This window comes from Lacerta agilis, chromosome 1, assembly GCF_009819535.1.
Source record: "Lacerta agilis isolate rLacAgi1 chromosome 1, rLacAgi1.pri, whole genome shotgun sequence".
Taxonomy (NCBI): Eukaryota; Metazoa; Chordata; class Lepidosauria; order Squamata; family Lacertidae; genus Lacerta; species Lacerta agilis.
Genome location: NC_046312.1, coordinates 82,022,539 through 82,043,905, shown reverse-complemented (window position 1 = coordinate 82,043,905; position 21,367 = coordinate 82,022,539). Strand labels below are relative to the sequence as shown.

At 43.7% G+C, this 21,367-nt stretch overlaps 1 protein-coding gene across 4 annotated transcripts in view; it reads right to left on the bottom strand.

Annotated features, from left to right (window-relative positions):
* Nucleotides 1–21,367, bottom strand: part of SPTB (spectrin beta, erythrocytic) — a 93,749-nt gene that overhangs the window by 37,161 nt on the left and 35,221 nt on the right. For 3 of the 4 annotated variants that reach the window (XM_033159498.1, XM_033159508.1, XM_033159507.1), the window contains exons 2-13: nucleotides 20,582–20,780; nucleotides 15,477–15,628; nucleotides 14,522–14,695; nucleotides 11,673–11,764; nucleotides 9,737–9,817; nucleotides 8,993–9,108; nucleotides 5,378–5,490; nucleotides 4,258–4,445; nucleotides 3,269–3,386; nucleotides 2,283–2,441; nucleotides 1,731–2,033; nucleotides 1,213–1,363 (exon numbers count right to left, since the gene is read on the bottom strand). In XM_033159498.1, coding sequence (XP_033015389.1) covers nucleotides 1,213–1,363; nucleotides 1,731–2,033; nucleotides 2,283–2,441; nucleotides 3,269–3,386; nucleotides 4,258–4,445; nucleotides 5,378–5,490; nucleotides 8,993–9,108; nucleotides 9,737–9,817; nucleotides 11,673–11,764; nucleotides 14,522–14,695; nucleotides 15,477–15,628; nucleotides 20,582–20,729 — 1,795 coding nt within the window. In that variant the 5' untranslated portion in view covers nucleotides 20,730–20,780. Of the gene's footprint in view, nucleotides 1–1,212; nucleotides 1,364–1,730; nucleotides 2,034–2,282; nucleotides 2,442–3,268; nucleotides 3,387–4,257; nucleotides 4,446–5,377; nucleotides 5,491–8,992; nucleotides 9,109–9,736; nucleotides 9,818–11,672; nucleotides 11,765–14,521; nucleotides 14,696–15,476; nucleotides 15,629–20,581; nucleotides 20,781–21,367 lie in introns of those variants that run through there. The other variant, XM_033159509.1, reaches the window with a different exon arrangement.

The following is a 21,367-nucleotide window of genomic DNA, read 5'->3' as shown; positions in this document are numbered from 1 at the left end:
GCAGATGAATTTATCAGTTTTGGTTTCTCTCAGTTTTTCATTTTCCCCCCTTCTAAGTTCAGTTCTACAAATTTCCAGGCACTTTGTGGAAAACTCATCAGCTTTTTAGTGTGAATTTCTCCTATCATATAACATATTTGCTTATTGTGCACATATTTACAAAGCCATGTTCCCCAATAAAATGCATTTTTGTATGTTATTTTCACCAATACATGCATTTTTGTGCACGTTTTGCCCTAGTGCATGCATTAACCCCCCTTTTTTGTACAAAGTACTTGACTGAAGAACTGCCTTGCAAAATTGGGAAAAGTTAGAAGGATGGCTATGTTTCAGCTTGCCTATAGCTTCAGAAAGTATGACTTATGTAGGTTCACCTTTAAACATGAACTGAATCAGTTTTCTTCCCCATCCCCAGTCACAAATACTATTTGGTAAGCTACTGGGGTACTGGCACACACCCACATTTCAGTCAGCACTCCAACCCACACCAGTCAACCAGTAGAGGTGAGAATTGCATTTCTGCCACACACAATACATTGACATTCACATCCTGAGTAAATGTAATATTCCCTAAAGAGAAGCACATCTTTTGAGGGAAAACAATGGGAAGCAGTACAACAAATGAGCAACAACTGTGCAATTCTTGCACTGAAAATCATTATCTGGAAAAGCCTCCAATATCATCCAGACTCCACCTCCCAATCCTTCTTTCTACTATCACACCAGCTAGGGCCAAGAGGGCCTGAAACCCCAGGACCCTGCAGTTTTCAAGGCAACAAGTGCTATAGATTCTAGCTGAACTTAAAGGCCCTACTTATGAATTAATTTGTGCAGCTTGGACCCGTTTTACTATGAATTCAGTCAATTTAAGGTGAAACAGGAGATGACTGGGATAGCTCCATTGGCAGAACATGAGACTCAATCTCAGGGTCGCAGGTTCGAGCCCAACATTGGGCAAAAGACTCCTGCATTGCAGGGGCCTGGACACAACAACCCCCAGGGTCCCTTCCAACTCTATGATTCTAAGAGGACAGAGGCATTTTCTTTAAACCATTTTTTAAAAGGAAGAGGCAAGGATACAGATGGTCTCCCCTCACTCCTTCCCCTTTTATACTTAGGGTTTCTCAACTCAGAAATTATCATTCATCACTCACTCACTCACTCACTCACTCACGGAAGTCATAAAATTCTTCTTGGAAAACAAACACCTACCATCTCCGTTGGCAAATCTAAGGGCAGCTGCACTGACATCACGAACCTTCTCAGCCTGGATGACCATGTCCGCCTCCATCAGCTTATGCTTCTGAAGAAGGTATTCCACTTCCAACAGGTGCTTCCCAAATTCAGGAGACAGGAGTTTAGCCTGCAGAAGCACAAAGGAAGAATGTACCCTTTTCTCTGCCTCTGCTAGCGGCAGGCTACAGATTATGTACAACCACATGTAGTGCAGCCTGGTGGCCATTGTTATTTTTTTAAAAAAAGCAGCTTTAGAATGAATTGATTTTGAGCAGAAAAGTAGCTTAATACTTTTACTGCCTGCCATTTCTTCATTCCAAATTACCACACACAACTTGCCTCCCAAGGGTTTATAATGCTGCATTTTGAACCTGGGGGGGGGGGGCAGGGGGGAGTCACTTGGGGAAATGGCAGGCAAGGGGAGCACGGGATGAGCCTCCACCTCAATTTGCTGGCTTCTTTCTATCAACCTGCAGACCCAAGCCCTTCCTTACTTTCATCTCATCTATCCAGTCAATACTGTGCAGCATGTCTTGGAACAGCTGCTGCAGCTTAAGGTTCATCTCCAGCCTCCGCCGCCGGGCCTGCAGCAACTCCAGCAGGTACTCCCAGAGCCGCAGGATGTTGTCCTTGCGAGCATTGATGCGCTTGATGTCGTGGTAATTCTCCATCTCCAGTTCCTTGGCCACCTCCTCTATGGCCTGGACCCGTTCCTTGTAGGCTGCTGTATCGGTTTCAATGGCTTCATGCTTCTTCTTTGCTGCCTCCACAGCTGGCAAGTCATTTCCAAAGTTATCCTGCCCAAATTAAATTCGCTTTTGGTTAGCAACTGTGTGGTGGCATGTTGCCTGTTCTTGTGCATGCTACAGGGCAGAGGGTGCCGGGGCAGGGGGGGGGCATGCAAAATTCCCCAGAAGGGATCTGGGTACCATTTTAAGCTGGTGCCAACAGAGTGCTTGTTTCCCTCGCAACATCCCCTTCTGTTTCTGATACCACCAGGCAGATCAGAGACTGGAGCCAGCACACTCCCTGAAGCCGCACATTACCTGTGCAACAAGGCGCTGATTTTCATTAAGCCACGTCTCCCGCATTGCTGCCTTGCGATCAAAGCGCCGGGCGAGCTGCTCCAGCTTCTCCTGCCTAATAAGCTCATTTCTCAGCGCCAGCTCCCGTTCATGCTCCGCCTTCTCCAGCTTCTCCCAGGCCTGTGCAAATGTGTGCGCACAGGAGAACGAGAATTCAGTATGCAGGTACAGAATATACAATCAAGAGGCCGCAGCAATTCCTATGTAATGCCGCGTGGCACTTTCTACAAAGCATTCCATTCATATACGGGCTGCACTAACCAACCTCACATCAGCAAAATGCTGCTTGGCCAGATAAAGAGCTATTGTTCCTCCTTGTATTTTTCTCTAAGGGATTGTTCTCACAACACTTTTCTCGTATATGCAAGTAGCCCTGTTTGTTTCCAGGCACCTGCTCATGTGAACACACACACACACACACACACACACACAGTGTGGCAAAATGAACAATAACAGATACTAGTTGGTAACAACTCCTATGGTCCCAGCAACACTCCCCCTCCAGAAACCACTACATTCATGGAAAATGCTGCAGACTATATATCTACGTTTTATGATTGTCCATGTGAGCATTTATTCAGTGTTGCTAGAATGAATAGGGAAAGTATTGCACAGAGCAGATCTAAGGTTCTTGATGGGAAACATATTCCGCTTGTGGTGTGGGATCACATCCAGCTGTCCCTGTAGCTTCCTCCTTGGTTTCCACATTAGCTGCTGATCACCTCTCTAATCTTGCTGTATCATTTTTTTTACCGTGCAGTAGTAGGGATTGAACCATGGATGTTACGAGTCCAAATTATGTGCCCTGTTACTAACGTAAGGTCCTTTCCCAACCAGCCAAATTAATTAAACAAGAATTTTAAAAAGTTCTAGAAGAAAAGTCCTAACACTGAAATCCTCAATCTATCACATTTCTGTTAACCATTTTAAGCGACTGCATTAGGTACCCTGTTGATGTCAGACACTAATTTTCCTTCGTGAGGCGTATACACTTTCTGATTGTTGGCTCGCATTCTTGACTGGATGGTAAACAGCAGGACTTCCAGGTTCCCCTTCTCCTGAAACCTGCCCAAGAACACAGCAAAAAATGCGAAAACATGCTTTTAAATGAAGAAGACACAATGAGCAACACAAGCAATTTCTATTAGTGTCACTGAAATACAGTGTGTTCTGAGCTCAGGCCATAGAAGCTTAATGGTAAAAAGCAGTGATATAAACTACCGGTAATCATCTATCCAGAAGTCTAACTTATCAGTGTTTAGGGCAGTTATCGCAATTTGCATGCAGATAAATAATAAATAAAATAAATAAATAAAAAAGAATGATGGTGACAAAAGTTCTTTTAAAAAACTGGAACACAAACACCTTATAGCTATTTGGGGTTGATTCAAACCTGCACATATGTAGATTGGGATTGAAGCCTCTAAAACATAACACCAGCACTACGTGGCATCTTTTTCAAGCTACCACCAAGTTCTCATTTTTATGTTTAGAAACCCTTGGTTAACAGTTATAGAAGGGGAGGCATTTTTCCTTCTCCTCTCTTTGAAACTCAAGGTCAGGGGATCGCTAGGCATTCACAAAGCAACATTTGCCAAATTCCTCCTGTTTGAAAGAAGAAGGAAGGCAGCAGAACTGCACCAAAAGAACCTACTGAAACTGCATTTTATTTTGGCATCGTAACAAAATGTAATTCAGGGCACATCAACTGCCTTGTTCCCCTTCAGCTTGGCTCCTCACTGTTATTCGTTACAGTATCATTATCATCATCATCATCATCACGATGTGCCAATCTGCACAGAAAACCTCGGACCACAACTGAATGAGTCACAATGCAGATGGGCACAGTTTAAGCTACTGGGGGGGGGGATTGTAAACATCAGCAAAAAGTTGGGGGGGGCGGGACACATCCTCCTTCCAGTTGACAGGTGCTTACTTGGGCGGTTTTTCCACTGTGCGGTATGTACTGAAGGACTGGAGCTGCTGCTGCACGCCTGCCAGAGAATTAGCAAACTTGCGGCTGTTGAGAATGGTAATGGTCTGTTCTATCCACGTCAGCAGGTCTGAAGCCAGTCCACTGTACTTATCGATCATTTTCTCAGTCTCCATCACATGGTCCATTACCTGAGGAAAGGAATAAACAAAGTGTTGCTCCCCTGGCACCTGCTGCTCGAGGAAATATGTCAAGTCCATTGTCAATCTACAGATTCTGCACATGGGAATCTTCTGCACTGTCAACAAGCCTGACGTTAGAAATTCTGGGCTGCATGACAGGCTGGAAGTCTCAGGCCTGTCAGGGGAAATTAACAAGAACACCTGTCCAGCTGTAAAAGGAAGTGTGAGAATAGCAAGATGCCACCAAATGTTAAGGCAGAGGAACTAAAGCTGAGTTATCACACACAAACTTCTTTATAACCACACTACTCCCTTATGAAGGCTCCTAGGGTTGGAGGGCGGGGCAAGGAACATGGGAAAAGCCACTCCCTGGTAGTTAACAGAGAGTCTCTCACCCCTCACAGTTATTTTTCTGTCAGAAGTTTCCATGACCTCTGACAGTTAGGGCCTAACTAACAGAACCAAGGTGGGTCTATGATGATGGGGGCTACCTCAGTTCTCAGTGGCTTGAGTAAATCAGCTGCATTCTGGCAATCAAAGAGTAAAGTGGAATGGGGGTATTTTTTATACATTTGTTTTTAAATTGCTGAAATGCTTTTATGTATTTAATGGATTTTTAAGTAGTTTAGAGGCATTTTTGTGGAAAGGGATGACTATGTCAAATAAACAATAATACAATATTGTTCATATTCAGTAATAACAACTTCAAACTAGAATAGCTGCGAAGAAGAGCTATTAAATGGACTAGCCTATATGTGAAGAAAGCCAGCCTAGAAGAAGAGGAGGTTGAGAGGTGGCAGGGCTGCCATTGCAGCAAATTACTGGCCTTTGTTGCTTATCAGTCATCATGGCTTAGTAAGGAAGTAGTAAAGCAACCGTTTTCTGTGGGCGGAAAGGGGACTTGCCTGCTGTACGGTGGTATTATGTGACCATGCCCTTACCTTTCCAACTCTCTTCCCCTCCACAGCAAGCACCTTCATCTTGGAGAAGTAGTGGTAGAAAGCAACTACGTAGGTGATGATGGATTTCTCATCTGGGTTCTCCGTGAAGACATCTGAATAGAGAACAGAATGTCAAGAGAGCTCTGCACTGAGCCCAAGAAATTTGTTTTCCAATTTGTAGCAGAACACCACAATGTAGCAGAACGAGCCACCTCACCGCCCAGCCAACCTCAGATAAGAAAACAATGGAATGCATGGGAGGAAAGATAGAGGCATAAAAACTTGTTTTCCTAAACGAAATAATGCATGTAGCAGCCCTGGCTCTCTAATAAACAAACAAAAGCAAAATAATTACAATCTCAACTGTACTGAATTCTATGGGGAGGATACGCAATACGTCTAAAGGAAAGAGGTATGTGCCTTCTAACAGCACGACAACACTTCCCACAATTTCTAAGGCCAGGTGTGTCATCTAAACTGGGTCATGGGGTTCAGCACTAATGCATTCTGACTCTAGGAAACCCCTGCTTGGTAATTAATTAGCTGACTAACTGCTGGGCACGAACTCTCTCTCACCATGGTGAACTATAGGCCCTGCAAGCAATTTTTAGCACCCTTCCCTACACCCACAAGAAGTTGCTGGTGTCAAAAAAGGAAAAGGAAAAGGAAAAGATTTCATGCACCGCCAGCATTGGGAGAAATCTAGAAAGAAGTGAGAGCAACCTGATCCAGTGCAGGTGGATATTGGACTTTCTGTCAGATCGCCCCCAGAGGGTCCGGTTGGGCCCCTATACCTCCAACATGATCAGTACTAATACAGGAGCACCACAGGGATGCATGCTTACTTAGCCCACTCCTTTACACTCTATACACGTGTGATTGTGTCTCTGCCTACCCTAGTAATAGAATTGTTAAATTTGCAGATGATACGACTGTGATTGGGCTCATCTCTGATAAAGAGGGTGAGATGGATTACAGAGATGAGGTGGAACGGTTGGTAAAGTGGTGCAGAACCAACAATTTGCGTATAAATACAAAGAAAACAAAGGAGCTTGTGATGGACTTCAGGAAGCAGAAATGCGATGATGGAACCTGTGTGGAGAGGGTGACAACATTCAGATTTCTGGTCATTGAGTTACAGGAGGATCTGTCCTGGAGCGTCAACATAGGGGGGGTTGCGAAGAAGGCGCAGCACAGACTGTACTTTTTGAGGATTCTAAGGAAAAACCATCTTCCGCAAAAGCTGCTGCTTGCCTTCTATCACTGTGCCATTGAGAGTGTGCTCACTTATGGTTTATGTGTGTGGTATGGAAGCTGCACTTCTCAGGACAGGATTGTGTTGCAAAGAATTATCAAAACAGCAGAGAGTATTATTGGTTGTTCACTATCTACCCTAGAATGTATCTATGCCATCATATGCCACAGAAAGGCATTAAATATATCAAGAGATCCATCGCACGCAGGTCACCGGTTCTTTGAGCTTCTGCCATCGGGACAGAGATACAGAACAATGAAGGCGAGAACGAGCCGTCTCAAGAACAGTTTCTTTCCTATAGCAATTTTGGCCATAAATGGAAACTCTGGACTCTGAAGTCATCTTATTTTATTTGTTATATTGTCTGCATTGTATTGTGTTTATCAGTATTTTTTAAATTATGTGGAGTGCCTTATTTGAGTTGATACAGCTACCGAGGAATTTCGTTGTTTCCCGCAAGGGGACAATGACAATAAAGATCTATTGTATTGTATTGTATTGTATTGTATTGTATTGTATTGTATTGTATTGTATTGTATTGTATTGTATTGTATTCTATTGTATTGTATTGTATTGTATTCTATTCATTCAGGTGATAACCAATACCTGAGAAACACTGTAGCATCTGCCATGTCATTACAGCCTAGGACACAGCAAGTGGACGGAGCAGAGCTGAGCTGGTGTGTACTGCCACCCCCCACCCCTTGAAAGCAACACAGCACACTCAGATACACACACCTCGCTCTTCACAGCAAGAGAACTCCACAGCCTACTCAGATTGCAACTGAGCTGACACTCACCTTCATTGCTCCCACTCCACTTCTGTCGCTTGATAGACCACCTGGACCAGTCCCAGGAAGATCTTTGCTTCTTCTCCTTCCCACCCACCCACCTACCCATCTCCTGGCTACACAGTGGGGACATTTCCCCCAATTCTTTATTACAAAGTAATTCTTTTTTAACACACACACACACACACACACAAAACAAACAAACACTGCCCATCCTTGTAGGAGAAACTTATTGTAGAAGAATTTTGCATTGCGTGCCCAGCCTCAGAGTCCCCCCCATCCAGCATGCCTAACTGCTAAGGAGGGGAAATGAATGGACACAATAACGGTCTGGAATTTAATATGAATGGAACTTTATTGAATTCAGCCATAGGAAGCCTTGGCATAGGCATTGGGCGTGTATCCTTCCCAGCTCCCACACTGGGGAACTGAGGCATGACAGGGTCTATTTGTGGGTGGATCCATTTCAAAATGCAGGTTTACGTGGATGCCCCCCCCCCAACGCTGAGGGAAGCTCTATGGCCCACTGGCCCAATGCAACTGGCTCTTTGGAAAGAGACTTCCCTCCAGACCCATCTTGGGCAGGTACCCTGTTATCGCCACCGCAGAGAACCACTTCACCACCACCACCACCACCACCCAATTGGATGAAGACTATCGGATTACGCCCAAGGCCTAAACTGCCAAAGTTGTGACTAGTGCTAAGGGGATTCTTTTTAATGCACTACACAGCTGTCAAACCAGGAGCAATCTGTGGTCCTCTCTGCTGTTGGGACTACAACTCCCATCACTCCTAACCATTAGCTATGCTGGCTTTACAGAAAAACATTCATGGAACACAACTGGAGGAATGACTTCCACCAATAGCTTTTTCATACTGCATGACTGATTTGTGTCTATGTGCAGGGCTTAAATTATTTATTTGGACTTTTATAGCTTTCCTTTCTATTATTAAAAAAAATCAGTCTGAATGTGGCTCATAAATAAAAATATAGGAAAGAAGGAAAACAATCTCAACAACAAAACACACATAACACAACATCATAAAACCCATGATCGGGAACAGCAGACTAAAAATATAGCATCAAAGGCTCTGATTAAAAAATGCATCCACCAGAATACAGAAAGATTTAGAATCAAAGAATCACGGAGTTGGGAGGGACCGTGAGGGTGATTTAGTCCACTACTCTGCAAGGCAGGAATCTTTGGCCCAACGTGGGACTTGAACCCACAACACTGAGATGAGGAGTCTCATGCTCTGCGGACTGAGCTATCCCTGTAACTCCCTTTCATTTCAGAGAAATGCATCAACAGAAGAGCTTTCTGGTGGACTGTGCTGTGAGAAGGCTTACAGCTGCAAAAAAAACCTCAGAGCTTTGCATCCACCTTTATGTATACATAACTTCATGATATTCTATAGTCAGACATTCTGCAGCCAATTCAGAGGCTTCCTCAGGTGAACCACCATTTCCTCAGCACTTACAGACACTTCTTCTGTATAATTCTCATCTGCCTCGTCAGCTCAATTCTCAATTTAAAAAGGGCAGGCACAGAGCCAAACAAACTCACCTTCTGGGTCAAGAAGCTGGGTGATGCCAAGTTGCCGTTCTGCCACAATGAAAGCATGCTCCAAGTTGTGCCTGGCGTTCGAGTGCTTCAGCTTTTCAAAGTCAATCAAGTCAGGCCTAACAATTAAGAGGACAGTGGGAAAGTAAACCACGCAGTATGGTAGGCCAACTCGACCATGCAAAAGGAAGTGAAAGCTAAGTTTACCAGTGAGGCCTGCAACAAAATGCTGCATTGTGGTCTGCTCCTCTTCGGTGTCTCTGTCAGTGAGATACTCCATTCTGTTCCTCCTCACACACAATATCCCCCTCCTCCCCAACATTCAGAGTTATATTCAACTAACTTTTATTCAGAATAGACCCATGGGAATTAATGGCCACGAATAACCTAGGACTTTTCATTTCAATGGGTCTACTCAAAAAAGTTGGTTGGATACAAGTCTATTTCAGCATTCCATGACTGCTGGGCATGCTCAGTCCTCGTTGGCCTGGTTCTTTTGTGTTCGTGGATCATGACATTTTGGACACATGAGAAATGGCACTCACCTCTCAAATAGCAGAAATAGCAAGAACGATAACTGACTTATAGCAGACTAGTGGAGGGAACGAGGCAGAGTTCATGGAGGAAAGATGAGGCCAAATGTGTGCACATCATTACTAGGCTAGCTCAGGCACACCAGCAAAACATTCAGGTGTCCATCAACCCACTGTGCTTAAGTTCTCTGAAGGGCTTTCCCCCAGTCCTTACCTGTGCTTGTGAATAAGGGCATTGAATGCCAAGCCATCCTTCCAGCTGGATGTAAAATTGGTGACGTTAACATGGGGATAGCTGCATTGCAAAGGGAAATAGGAGGGAAGACAAAAGGATTTATAATTCAGTCCAAGAGATTACAAAACGGTAATCCAATTACAGACATTATTTTATATGAGGAAAAGCTTTTCTCTAAAAGAGAAAACAACCGATGCACCATTCGATTGGCACAAGTTAGATTTTCAAGCCACATCTTGTACTTTGGAAAACACCAGAATTAACTTTTAATTAAAAGGCAGATGTGGAAACTGCTAACAGGCACAGTTTGCATTTCAAAGTGCAGGTGCTGCTCCATAAAAAGAAGGATGTTTGGCATGGATGGACAAATCTGATCATCCAGGTTTGGGGTAGCCAAGATGGTTACCTCCAGATGTTGTTGGACTCCAGTTCCCATCAGGACCAGTTAGCATGGCCAATGGTCAGGTATGATGGGAGTTGTAGTCCAACAACTTCTGGAAGGCACCATGTTGGCGGCTCCTGAATTCTGCTCTGAGACCAGCCAAGACCAATTAGCTTTCCACGGGATGGACAAGCTCAGCCTTCCTTAACCTGGTGCCTTCTAGTTGCTTTGAACAGTAACTCCCGTTAGCCCTAATGGGGAGTTACTGTGGCCCACAGGCTGTTTCCATCCTTTCTAGCTACTTCCTTCTATACATTCCAAAAATAAACGAAGATATATGCTCCCTTAATCATATTGGAAGCAGATTTCCCATTTTAAAACAATATAATAATGATGAGGATCAGAGGGGCTACTCCTGCAATTGATTCTCCTCACTGTCAAAATGGAAATGTTCTGGCTCCTAGTTTCATCTGCACTGAGACAGTCATGCCAAGGTCAACATATCATGGGATGTTTTGGCTTTTTGCACCCTCCTGAAGTAGATTTTCAAGCATATAAAGTGATAAATAGAAAAGCCCTATAGAGAGTTCTACATGCAATATCAGTCTACCCACAAATGACTCAGTTCATGGCACTTGAAACAAGACGTCAGCATGTGCAGATAGAGCTGGAAGAGATGCCCTGCCTGGGATTCTTGCTCCCTCCACTGCGAGCATTTGTATACCCACCAAAGTGCAATGTTGGAAGACACTTTAAATATTTTCACCTTGACCCAAACATAGGTAAAGGTAAAGGGACCCCTGACCATCAGGTCCAGTCGTGTCCGACTCTGGAGTTGCGGCACTCATCTCGCGTTACTGGCCGAGGGAGCCGGCATACAGCTTCCAGGTCATGTAGCCAGCATGACAAAGCTGCTTCTGGTGAACCAGAGCAGTGCACGGAAACACCGTTTACCTTCCTGCTGGAGCGGTACTTATTTGCACTTATTTGCACTTACTTGCACTTTGACATGCTTTTGAACTGCTAGGTGAGCAGGAGCTGGGACGGAGCAACGGAAGCTCACCCTGTCGCGGTGATTCGAACCGCCAACCTTCTGATCAGCAAGCCCTAAGCTCTGTGGTTTAACCCACAGCACCACCCGCGTCCCTGTCCCAAACATAGGACAATCCAAAAATATAAGGAATCAATGACAAGGTCTAAGCCTTCATGAAAAGCGAAAGGTGCCAGGGTAATGGTGGTAGAGGGGAGAGAGGCTGTGCTTGGATTCTTTACAGAGAAAGGGCACAGAGGAGAATATTATGAGGACAATTATACGCCCCATTTTAAAGCAACCTTATGACACAGCCCTGAAAGATCTCTGTCTTTTGTGGTATACTTTGATGGAGAGAGATTTAGTTATATCATTGGTAAGAACCGAGTAGGAACATGGCCCAACATCATGGACCAATCCAGGTTTCCCTAGCTGATTTTGCATGCTTAAGCCAACTGGTTGCAGTGCATTCACTGCGTTGGAAATATTAGCAGTCATCATACCCAGCAGTTTTCATTTGACACCAGAGTAACAATGCATCCTTCGCGGAACGGGTTTCCCGGCCTTCTTGAGTCTGAACAATGATGTCCTGGATCTAAATTGAAATAAAAAATATTCCACACTAAAAGACCTATCACTACAGATGCTTTGTGTATTAGTATGTGCATCTCAGGTTCTTAGCACACACAACATAGTAAAGGTAACAGTTATCAGCTTTATTTCCTTTCACATCATTACAACATGGGGGAGGGAGAATCTGCTGAATTTGCACAGTGAACGGATTATGATGCCCCTTCTATTGAACAATACTGTATTGCCATTCCAAAGTGTACTTTGCACAGCACCATTTCCACTCCACCTTGAACACTATAATTTTTCCAGGGACTCCCCCCTTATTACCTTTTCTTGATCACCCTGCTTTCCACTTTCAAGATAAATATGCTCCATATCAGGGGTGGAAGGAAAAAAAAGGTTGTACAAAACCAGAGATTTAATGGCTAGAGGGAGACCTATATAAGGAATGTCTTACATGACAAGTTTCAGGGTGTTAAACACTCCTGGTTTAAGTCATTACAGATTAGGACGTTCCTTAAAAGGTTATTCAAGGAAGTGAGTAGTCTGTACTTCACCACGGTTTTTGAACATTCTGCTTCGTACTCGAAGGGTTCTGCTTCTTTTATTTATAAACTGCTGATTGACTGCAAGATGGGAAATGCAGATGGAATGCACTAGGTATGAGAATACAACCTATAGGCACAACACTATATGAAGACCCCTGGAGTAAAATATGGGCAAAGCCTCCTATAAAGAACATTTTGGCCAGAGTCCAGGAGGCAGTGCTGAAGGTAGTGCTCTGCTGGCACTGGACTCTGGTCAAGCTCTCTCGCACCACCTTTGCAACTTCATCCCAATGTTCGTGGGGCCACAGCGAGAGAGGGAGCTTTATACATTTAGGGTGGGAGGTGGGAGTGTGCCGAGCTTCTTGGCAAAACATTTCTGATGTCGTTTCCAAAATTATTAGTCAACCTCTGAATCCAAGCCCAGCTTTGGCCCTTCTGTCACTAAGACACTGATCTAGACCCTACCCTTATTCATAAGGATCTAACCGCCATGCTGTCTACCGCTGCCCATTTAGAGATCACCTCCCACTAAAAAGACTCCAAGGGACCATCTCTGACAGGATGTCAAGGGGAAGTTCAGGATATGGCTGTTTATGCACATCTAACGCATCACATTAGGATGGTTAGATTATCCACCACCGCACACTAAAGTTAAATCCTCAAAATTATTTATAACATAAAGTTGAAAATCCAATATAAATGTTATAATACAATGTAAAACTGCATAGCTGTCAACTTTTCCCTTTTCTTGCGAGGAATCCTATTCGGAATAAGAAAATTTCCCTTTAAAAAAGGGAAAAGTTGACAGCTATGCAAACTGTAAGACAGGCACACTTCAGGGCACCTATTTCTGGTAATACACCTAAAGAAGAAAACCACCCTACCCTCAGTCACTGGTCTCCCAGTGATTCAAGCTGCAATCCTATGCAGCCCCAATGAACACAGTGAGACTTACTTCTGAGTAAACATGCATAGGTTTGCACTGAACAAGTTGCAAACATACCAAACATTTCATTCTTCTCCTGCCATCTTATTTGCAGCGTTAAAAAAAAAAGATGGATTCTCAGCTAGGGTGTTATTAACATTGCTGTTGCAAGAGAACTAAGTATAAACTGCCGCATGTCGTCTTTTGTGCTGGACAGTGCAGAAAGGCACAGTCTTGCTCCAAAAAAGGCTTACACTTGAACTGCTTTGAAAACCACCAGCATCCTTTCATATCACAATGGGTCAGATTAGTACAACCAAAAAGGGATTAGCTGCTGCCCACAGCAGCAGTTGTATGTGTAACTTGTTTGCACAAGCCCCAGAACAAATAGACATGATCCAGCCAAAAATGACACCTGAGAGCAATTCTAGCACACATACTCAGATTACGGGAGAGCCTTATCTCTGGCACAATGGTCAATGCAGCAGAAGTTACAATACTATGGAAGCAACATTTCATACTTGAAGAAATTGTCATTGAGAGTTGCACTGAAACCTTCCAGTGGAGCTTGGGGAAACCATAAACAAGGCTTTTGACAGTGATGGGGCTGCTGCTTTTATAAGAAAAAAAGAAAAAAATCATGCTTTGGGAGCTCAAGAGTTCAGGAGTATGCTTGCTCTTCCTTCTTCCAAGCTTCATAGCAGACTTTTCCATCCCTGGGTGGCAAGATCTCCCTGCTCGTTTCTCTGCTTTCTTTATGTCCTTTAGTGGCATTGAAAAGCCAAAGAGTGCTAATGGCTACAATTCAATGGAGCAACATTTATTAACATATAATAAAAGACATGGCTTCATCCATTCTATAAAAACTCTACACTGGCAACTTGCTCCAGCCTGGAATAATTAATTCTCGGCATATGACAAGCATAGGGTTGGAATATGTCTGTAATTTGCTGGACATTCCTAGAATAAAGTCCGGGGAAATCCGAACGTATGGCAACCAATGTCGGCGGTGTTGTTTTTGCTTATTTCCCTTAAAAATAGCTCAAAAGCATCATTTATTTTATTTTTTTACTGATTTTGCAAAAAAAAGTTAATCAACTTTGGGCAAAACTAAAAAAAACTTTTCTGTCCAGATTTTCACTTTGTGAAATATTGCAACCCTAGACAAGCAAGAGTGTGGATCTGAAAACCCCAAATAGTAATCTGCCAACAGGTATAAACTCTAGTTTATCGCTTCTGTCAGAACATGGTATTCTACTGATAACCTCCTCTTTGTCTTTTTGTGGGGTTCTGGCCTAGCACTCACCTGGAAGCGCAGGATGATTGTCCAGATAAGGCCCAGCACCAGACGGTGATTGCCATCAACAATGTCGTGAGAGCCCATGTTCTCCAGGTGTACCCGTTGCTCCTTGAGAAACTGCAGGGCCTTGTCCACATTCTCCAGGCAGTGGATCCGCATGCGCCCCTTGGTGGGTTTGGGCTATGAAGTGAGGAAAAGGTGGTATTTAGACTTCTAAGAGTGTTCGGCCATCACCCAATTCCCTGAAGGTAGAACACCCACACTGCATCTACTCTCTTTTAAGAAACAAATTCTAATTCTTGCAATAGAAAAGGGGGATCTCCTCAATAGCGCAGACTCTAAACCTTTGCTAAAAGAATGATAAATGGAAGGTTTCCAAATACACAGAACATATTACAAAGTTGCCTACTAATTCTTCTCACCTACTTAAATGTGCAGCCTACTTTTTGTTCTCAAAAGCAAAAAATGCAAAACATAGTACGTGTATATTATATCTGATACCATATAACCATGGAACCAGAACAAAGTTCACTTTTGTGAGACCCAGTCCACAACACCAAAGCACAATCTTCCATTTATCTTGTTCTCCAATGGTCATCTTATCTCATCTAGATTACAATGTGCCAAGTGCTGAAAGGAGGAGAAGATGAAGGACAGCACGCAAGGGATGGCTGTTGAAAAACAGCCTGTATTAGAGTAACTTTACAGGTTAAACTAATTCCAAAATGGGAAACACAAAATGGCTTCCTGGTGCCAGTATATGCTGTGAAAAACTTGTATCCACTATCATTACTCCTGATGCTCTACACACAATTTGCACCTTGTTTTCTATGCTGAAGAAGAATTTTGTAATCTGAGAAGTATACTTAGGAAGAGCATGATTATTTTCCTTAGGGCAAGAATTAATGTATCTTATGCACTGTTAGTTCTATAGAAGAGTGAAAGTAAGAGGGAACTCTACCAGCAGCTCTCCAGAAAGAACCTCCAGCAGTTTGATTAACATCCTTCCATCTCTGAGGTCCATGTAGAGATCAGAAATGCGACAGGTCACACGTGCCAGGTGGGAATTCACCCATTTGGTGAAGGTTTTCTTCTGCACGGCTTCCCGCTCATCTGAAAACAAAAGAAGACTATCTTAATCACTGAACTCAAACACTAATAATAAAAATGCACACCCACATGAATTCTGTAAAGCTGCTGCACAGGTGCAAACTCTAGTATGCGGTGGGAAATTTTGTATTCTGATAATCTCAATGATTTGTTTTTGTTTTAAAACTAGTCAGCTTCTAGGCCTTATAGCATCCAAGGAAAGTTTAAATGTTTGGACAGTATTTGGTAAGATACCCAAAGCCAGACAGGAGCTTTGTAAAGGTCAGAATTTAGTGCCCTGCACAGTTCCTTTTACCTCCCCTATATTATTCTCTAGCACTCAAGTTCCAAAGCCCAACTACCACTACTCTTCAACGTTTCAGCAGGCAGCTACTGGACATGCACTTATTGGAAACAAAGCAGTATGGCTGCCCTGGGGTCTTGCCCATACTGGAGTCTACTCTGTGACTGCAGCTGTTTGCATTTCCATTTACCGGTAAGTTGTGTGGTGCATGTGACCCTCAAGGGCCCTCTCTGTCTCAGGGACATGAAGCCTTGAACATTGGCTGAGGCCGAGCCAATCAAGACTGCATGTGCTGACGAATCAGAACCACCTTAAGGCACAGTAGAGAACAAGGCTCTGAAAAACTGGCAAATGTGACTTTCAGGCAGTATGAAGCTCTGGATTGGCCAGGCCTGATATGAATATTAGGATTTCAGTATTAGGATATTGAACTTTAGTCCTTGCTTGATCAATAGTACAGTATCTTTTGCCTCCTGCCCTTCACACTAATGATCTTTGAAGCTTAAAAAGACACTGCAGTAAGAACAATAGCTGTTTAAGATAAGTTCCTGAACTTGGCTTCTTCACTATTATACCTTTATAGACTTCTTGAAGCTGAGTTACTGAGATCAATTAAAGAGAGAGTCTGAATTTGTTCTGAGAACTTTTTATTAGGTGCAGCATGTCCACAATTTGGCACTTACTCTGATGCTAATTGCATTTCCCGGGACCAGAAAACTAAATGAACAATACACAGCTCATCTAATTGCATCATCACTGTAATTTAATTTAAACTATCCTAGCCTTTCCCCTCACTCTGCCTCCTCCTCCTTTGTGTAAAGCGAGGAATGGAAGGCAAGAAGCAGCCACGAAGGAGAAAGATGCTAAGGTGCACTCCCATTTGAAAACCAGGCAGCTTTTAGAAAGCTAGCTACTGGATACAGGGCTTGTGGTGTGTCAGGCATCCAAGACCAGAATTTCCAAAATGTAATTCTCAAGTCATGTGTCAGAGTGACTAAAATAGCTATGGCAGTTATCAGAATCACTGATAACAGAAGGGTACTGTTTGAACCCATCTGAAGAAGGGACAAACAGTGCTTTGGGGCACAGTAATACGCAGGACTTATCCACAGTTACCTTTTGCCCTGCTCTTTCCTGCTCTTTTTGAACTTTAAAGAGCAGGTTTTTGCAGAGAAAATGCCAGAGAGAAAAAAAGGGGGGCCTTGGACAAAGTATTTTAAATCATGGACCATGCCTAGAAATAGTGGAGGAAAGGTGAGTGTGGATAAGCCTGCAGGCACTTCCTTGGCCTTCAAGCATTCTGACAAATACAAGGCACACCTGCCTGCCACTCGAAGAAAAATCCATCCCTTTTACCACTCTTTCTTCCTCACAGTTATGGTACATCATGGTCACTTCCAGGCTGTCACTATCTTCTGGTTGGATCCAATCACATACTGGCAAATTCAGACTGTGAAATTGCAGTTGATTGGGAGGTCTTCTTGTGCAACAAACTCACTTCCCGAAAAGATGGGGGGTGGGGTGGGGAGGTTGTGCTAAGGAAAGTGATGGGGAAATATACTGGAAAGTGCAGGATAATGGTTTGACAAATCATCTAACCTCCCTGCAAATTGGAATGGCTGTTCATTAGATAGCCAACGTTGTCTAATCTCCATGAGAAGAAATCAGGATAAATCTATATATAAAAAAACGTTCAAGATGGGTCGTTTGATGTAGCCGCAATGCTCCGTAACAGCTTGACCGATTGCCTTCAAATTTGGACACAACATTCTTTGGTCATATGGGAAGGTTCTTGGGTACCTAGATTGCAAAAATATCACACCTTTCCCAGGTAAATTCGTGAATTTGTGCAAAAAACAGCACCCTCCAGTGGACGTCAAAAACCACAGGCTGTGGTATATTTCAGAGCTTACAGGGTTAAAACTGCTCTGATCACATGACATGCTGTTTTTCTGTGAGTCAGCGTTTGGGACACTTTCTCTTTCTGTTCTGCTGCGCCAGGAGTTAGCCATGCCGGGTCGTTTGTGCTGTGTAAATAATAAAACTTCTACATAAGGAAGAAGCCGGCTCCTGAGAGATTTATTGCTGCAGCTCCTTTACACACAGACCATCTTCCTGCTACGTGAGTGGCTCTGAAATAGCTAAAATTGCTCTGCTAACAGCCCAGAAACTGGGAATGGAATGTAGCAAAGCTGAAAGCATGCTGGACACCATTGCTGGTTCTGGAGAACCAATCCAAGTTTGGTAGGCGAAAGTGGGGTCGTGTGCGCAGGGGACGGAGCTAGCATTTTTACCACTGGGGGGGGGGTCAGGCAGCCCAGGAGGAGAGAGGAGAGGGAGGCAGGGGGGTCGTCAGAGGGAAGCCGCGCACAAACTAAAGAGAGAGTGCGCGACGAGAGAGGACAGGGAGGGGGGAACGGGAGAGGAAAAAACAACAGGTGACGGGGAAGTCTCAGGGCAGTTTCCACAAAATGAGCCACAGCAACGCGTGGCCGGGTCTACTAGTGTTCAATAAAAGAGGCCATCCGGAAGCATCAAATGTAGGTTCAGAAATAATTAACCCACATCATTTGAACTTGCTGTGAAGCCACACAGAAGGCATGCTTAAAGAAAACTTGTTTCTTAGGACCCAGGCAACTGGGTTTGCCACATGGTGTATTGTCAACAGGAAGATTGCAGGCAATTCCAAATTCTTGAGGAGCGTACCTGCAGTAAACTATCATTGCTTCATTCTCCCATTTCCCCCAGAATCCTCCAACGCAGAATTCACTTCCCCTATTTCCCAATATATCTCCCAAGTTGTGCTAAGGAAACATTACTGCCTGTTTATTGCACGTTTCCCCTGCAGGGAGAAAGTGCATTTGACTAGAGACCCCTCTAATTGCAGTAGATTCTTCCTCCCACCCACCTGACTTAATTGGATGAGCTCCAGGCTCCCAAGGGCTTAAAATTCTATTTAGCCAAACTGATGGGTTCAAATACAAAAGTGAACTGGGGAGTGAGTAATATTTAGACAATACGATCTCAGTTTATTGTTCTGCTAATTCAGATTTTGTTAAGAGTCGTGACTTGAGGCACATGTCAGATTCAAGCCCTCATTAGAGGACCAAGGCTGCACATAAAGCATTAAAACGCAGGCTGGGAACTATCATCCTGCACCCCAGTTATTAACTGAACAATTCACATGAAGATACAGCAGGTGGTTCATTATAAGGAATTATTGAGCTGTACACTGCAAATGTGAGCTGTTTTGAGGATCATTTGTTAAAGCTTCATTGCCACTTCCAAGATTTACAAACCTTAAAGATCTTAGGCCAGAAGCTGAAATAGCTGAACAAGTCTGAATCTTGTTTAGATTTTTATTGGTTTGAAATTAGCATTTTGTATCAGGCTGCAAAGTGTTTTGTTGGTTTTTTGGTGTTTATTATTATTATTATTATTATTATTATTATTATTATTATTATTATTTGCTAAATATCAGAGATTTCAGGCCAGATATATGAATGACATGGGGAGTTTCTAGCTTTCATCCAGAAGGCTACCAAGTTAGGTGGCCACTCTTCTGCCCTTGCAATCTGGCTTGTAATATACAGCAATATCCCTTTAAATAAAGAACCCATGCAGATTCACAAACAGAATCTGCCACTGTTTCTGCTTCCTCTCTCAGTGAACTGGAAGGCCTTTCCTTGGCCTAAACATAAATTCCTGCCACTTTCATCTGTCTACACTCAGCTTTTCATTCATTCTACAGGGCTGTGTTGTGCCCAAAGTTATGCGGTTCAGTAGGTAATGTATATGCCATCTCTCTTTCTCCCAAGTGCAAAGAAGCCTGTTAAAAATACTTAACAGTCTTGTTCTGCAAGCACTGGCTTTCTAGTTGCAAGACAAAGCTCTTAGTGGGTGGCTGGCTGTCCACCTTTCCCATTGCCACCTGCCTACTCAGACCTCTCTGCACCTGATTATTGGCCACAAAGGAAACGCAATACAGCAATATGTTTGCTGCATACACCTTGTCTCTTGTTTTCCTTCCAAGTGCATGTGTGTATGCAAGTATGTGCTTGCAGGGTCTTGTAGCCGTATTTCCCCAGCTGGGGGGAAACAGCAGCCTGCTATATAGCTACTTATATGTGTGAGCTCTCTCCCCTTCTCTTTGAGAGACTGCCCTTGATATGATGGTAGCAAAAGGGAGTGATGGATGAGAGAGAGGCAGATGGCTCTCACAGCAGGTGATATATGGCCTCAGTACTTATTTGCAAAGCTACATTAAAGCCTCCAAGATGCTCCGACACTAGCCTATGGTGAAGAATCATATAAGCACCACCTAACATAATATTAGGCTCTAAGGCAATACCAGACAGCCTGACCAACCCAAGCCAAATGCAACCTACCAGCCACATACATTAGGCTGCCTGAGTCTTAACAAAGCTCTTGTTTTTTCCCTGCCTGCCTGGGACTACAAAAACAGAGAAGCCATCAATAACTTGGCAGACTGGTGCTTGGTAATTGGGTTGGCGGCCTGCAGGTTGTGCAGAGCTCTTAAGAGGGCTCTTTGAAAAATGAAGGGATAGCAGCAAATAACAGATCCCACCAACGTGTGCTACTACTCGGTAAGGAGAGAAAAGTTAGGGATCAGCATATAAAGAAATGCCTCCATGAGGCAATGCCGTGTGTACCTGCCAGAGCTTTGATCCGAGATCTCTCGAACAGCCTAGCAGAACTGTTGTCATTGTCCAGCTCATCGTCAGATGCATCCCAGCGAGCGTTGATCCGACTGTACTGCTGCTGAATCTCCAAGTGATCGAAATCAGTGGCTGATGTCATAGTTCTGGGCGTTTGGCTGCTGTTCTTGTTTTAGTTAGCATGAAAAGGCCCCTGAAGGGAAGCAAAGCAAAGTGTTACCTCTCCAAGGAAACCATGTTCTCAGTCTCCTACTGCCACCAAAACACAGACAGACACACACATATCTAAAAGCAAAACAAGACACCTCAAGATAATTCAAGGAAGCTGCAAGCCACAATTGCCGTTTACATATTTTTCTAACTCCCGGCTTCTGCACGTTATGAAATATTGCAGCAGCCACCAGCAGGATATTTGAATGCATCAGAGTTAACTGTGCCCAGTAGGTGGGGATATAACTTACAGGAAGACAGCCTGCCTTTGTGTGGAGCTTTCAGAAGGCTGAAAAACATTGTGCTAGTCTCAGGATTTACTTTGATGTGGAATCGATGCATCCCATGTGTGTATATTTTTCACGTTGTCCACATGAAATTTTCTTCATTCAAGTGGCAGCCTGTGCTGGCATTGTTCTCCATCCTGCCAACTTTAATTGAGATTTTCCGGGGGGTGGTGGTGGTGGTGGTCTAACATGTTTTTCATGTTACCCAACTGTAGACATACTGAAGCACACATTGTGTGGGTTCTTTCAATGTGTGTGGGGACTATCCTCCCTACTTCCATTG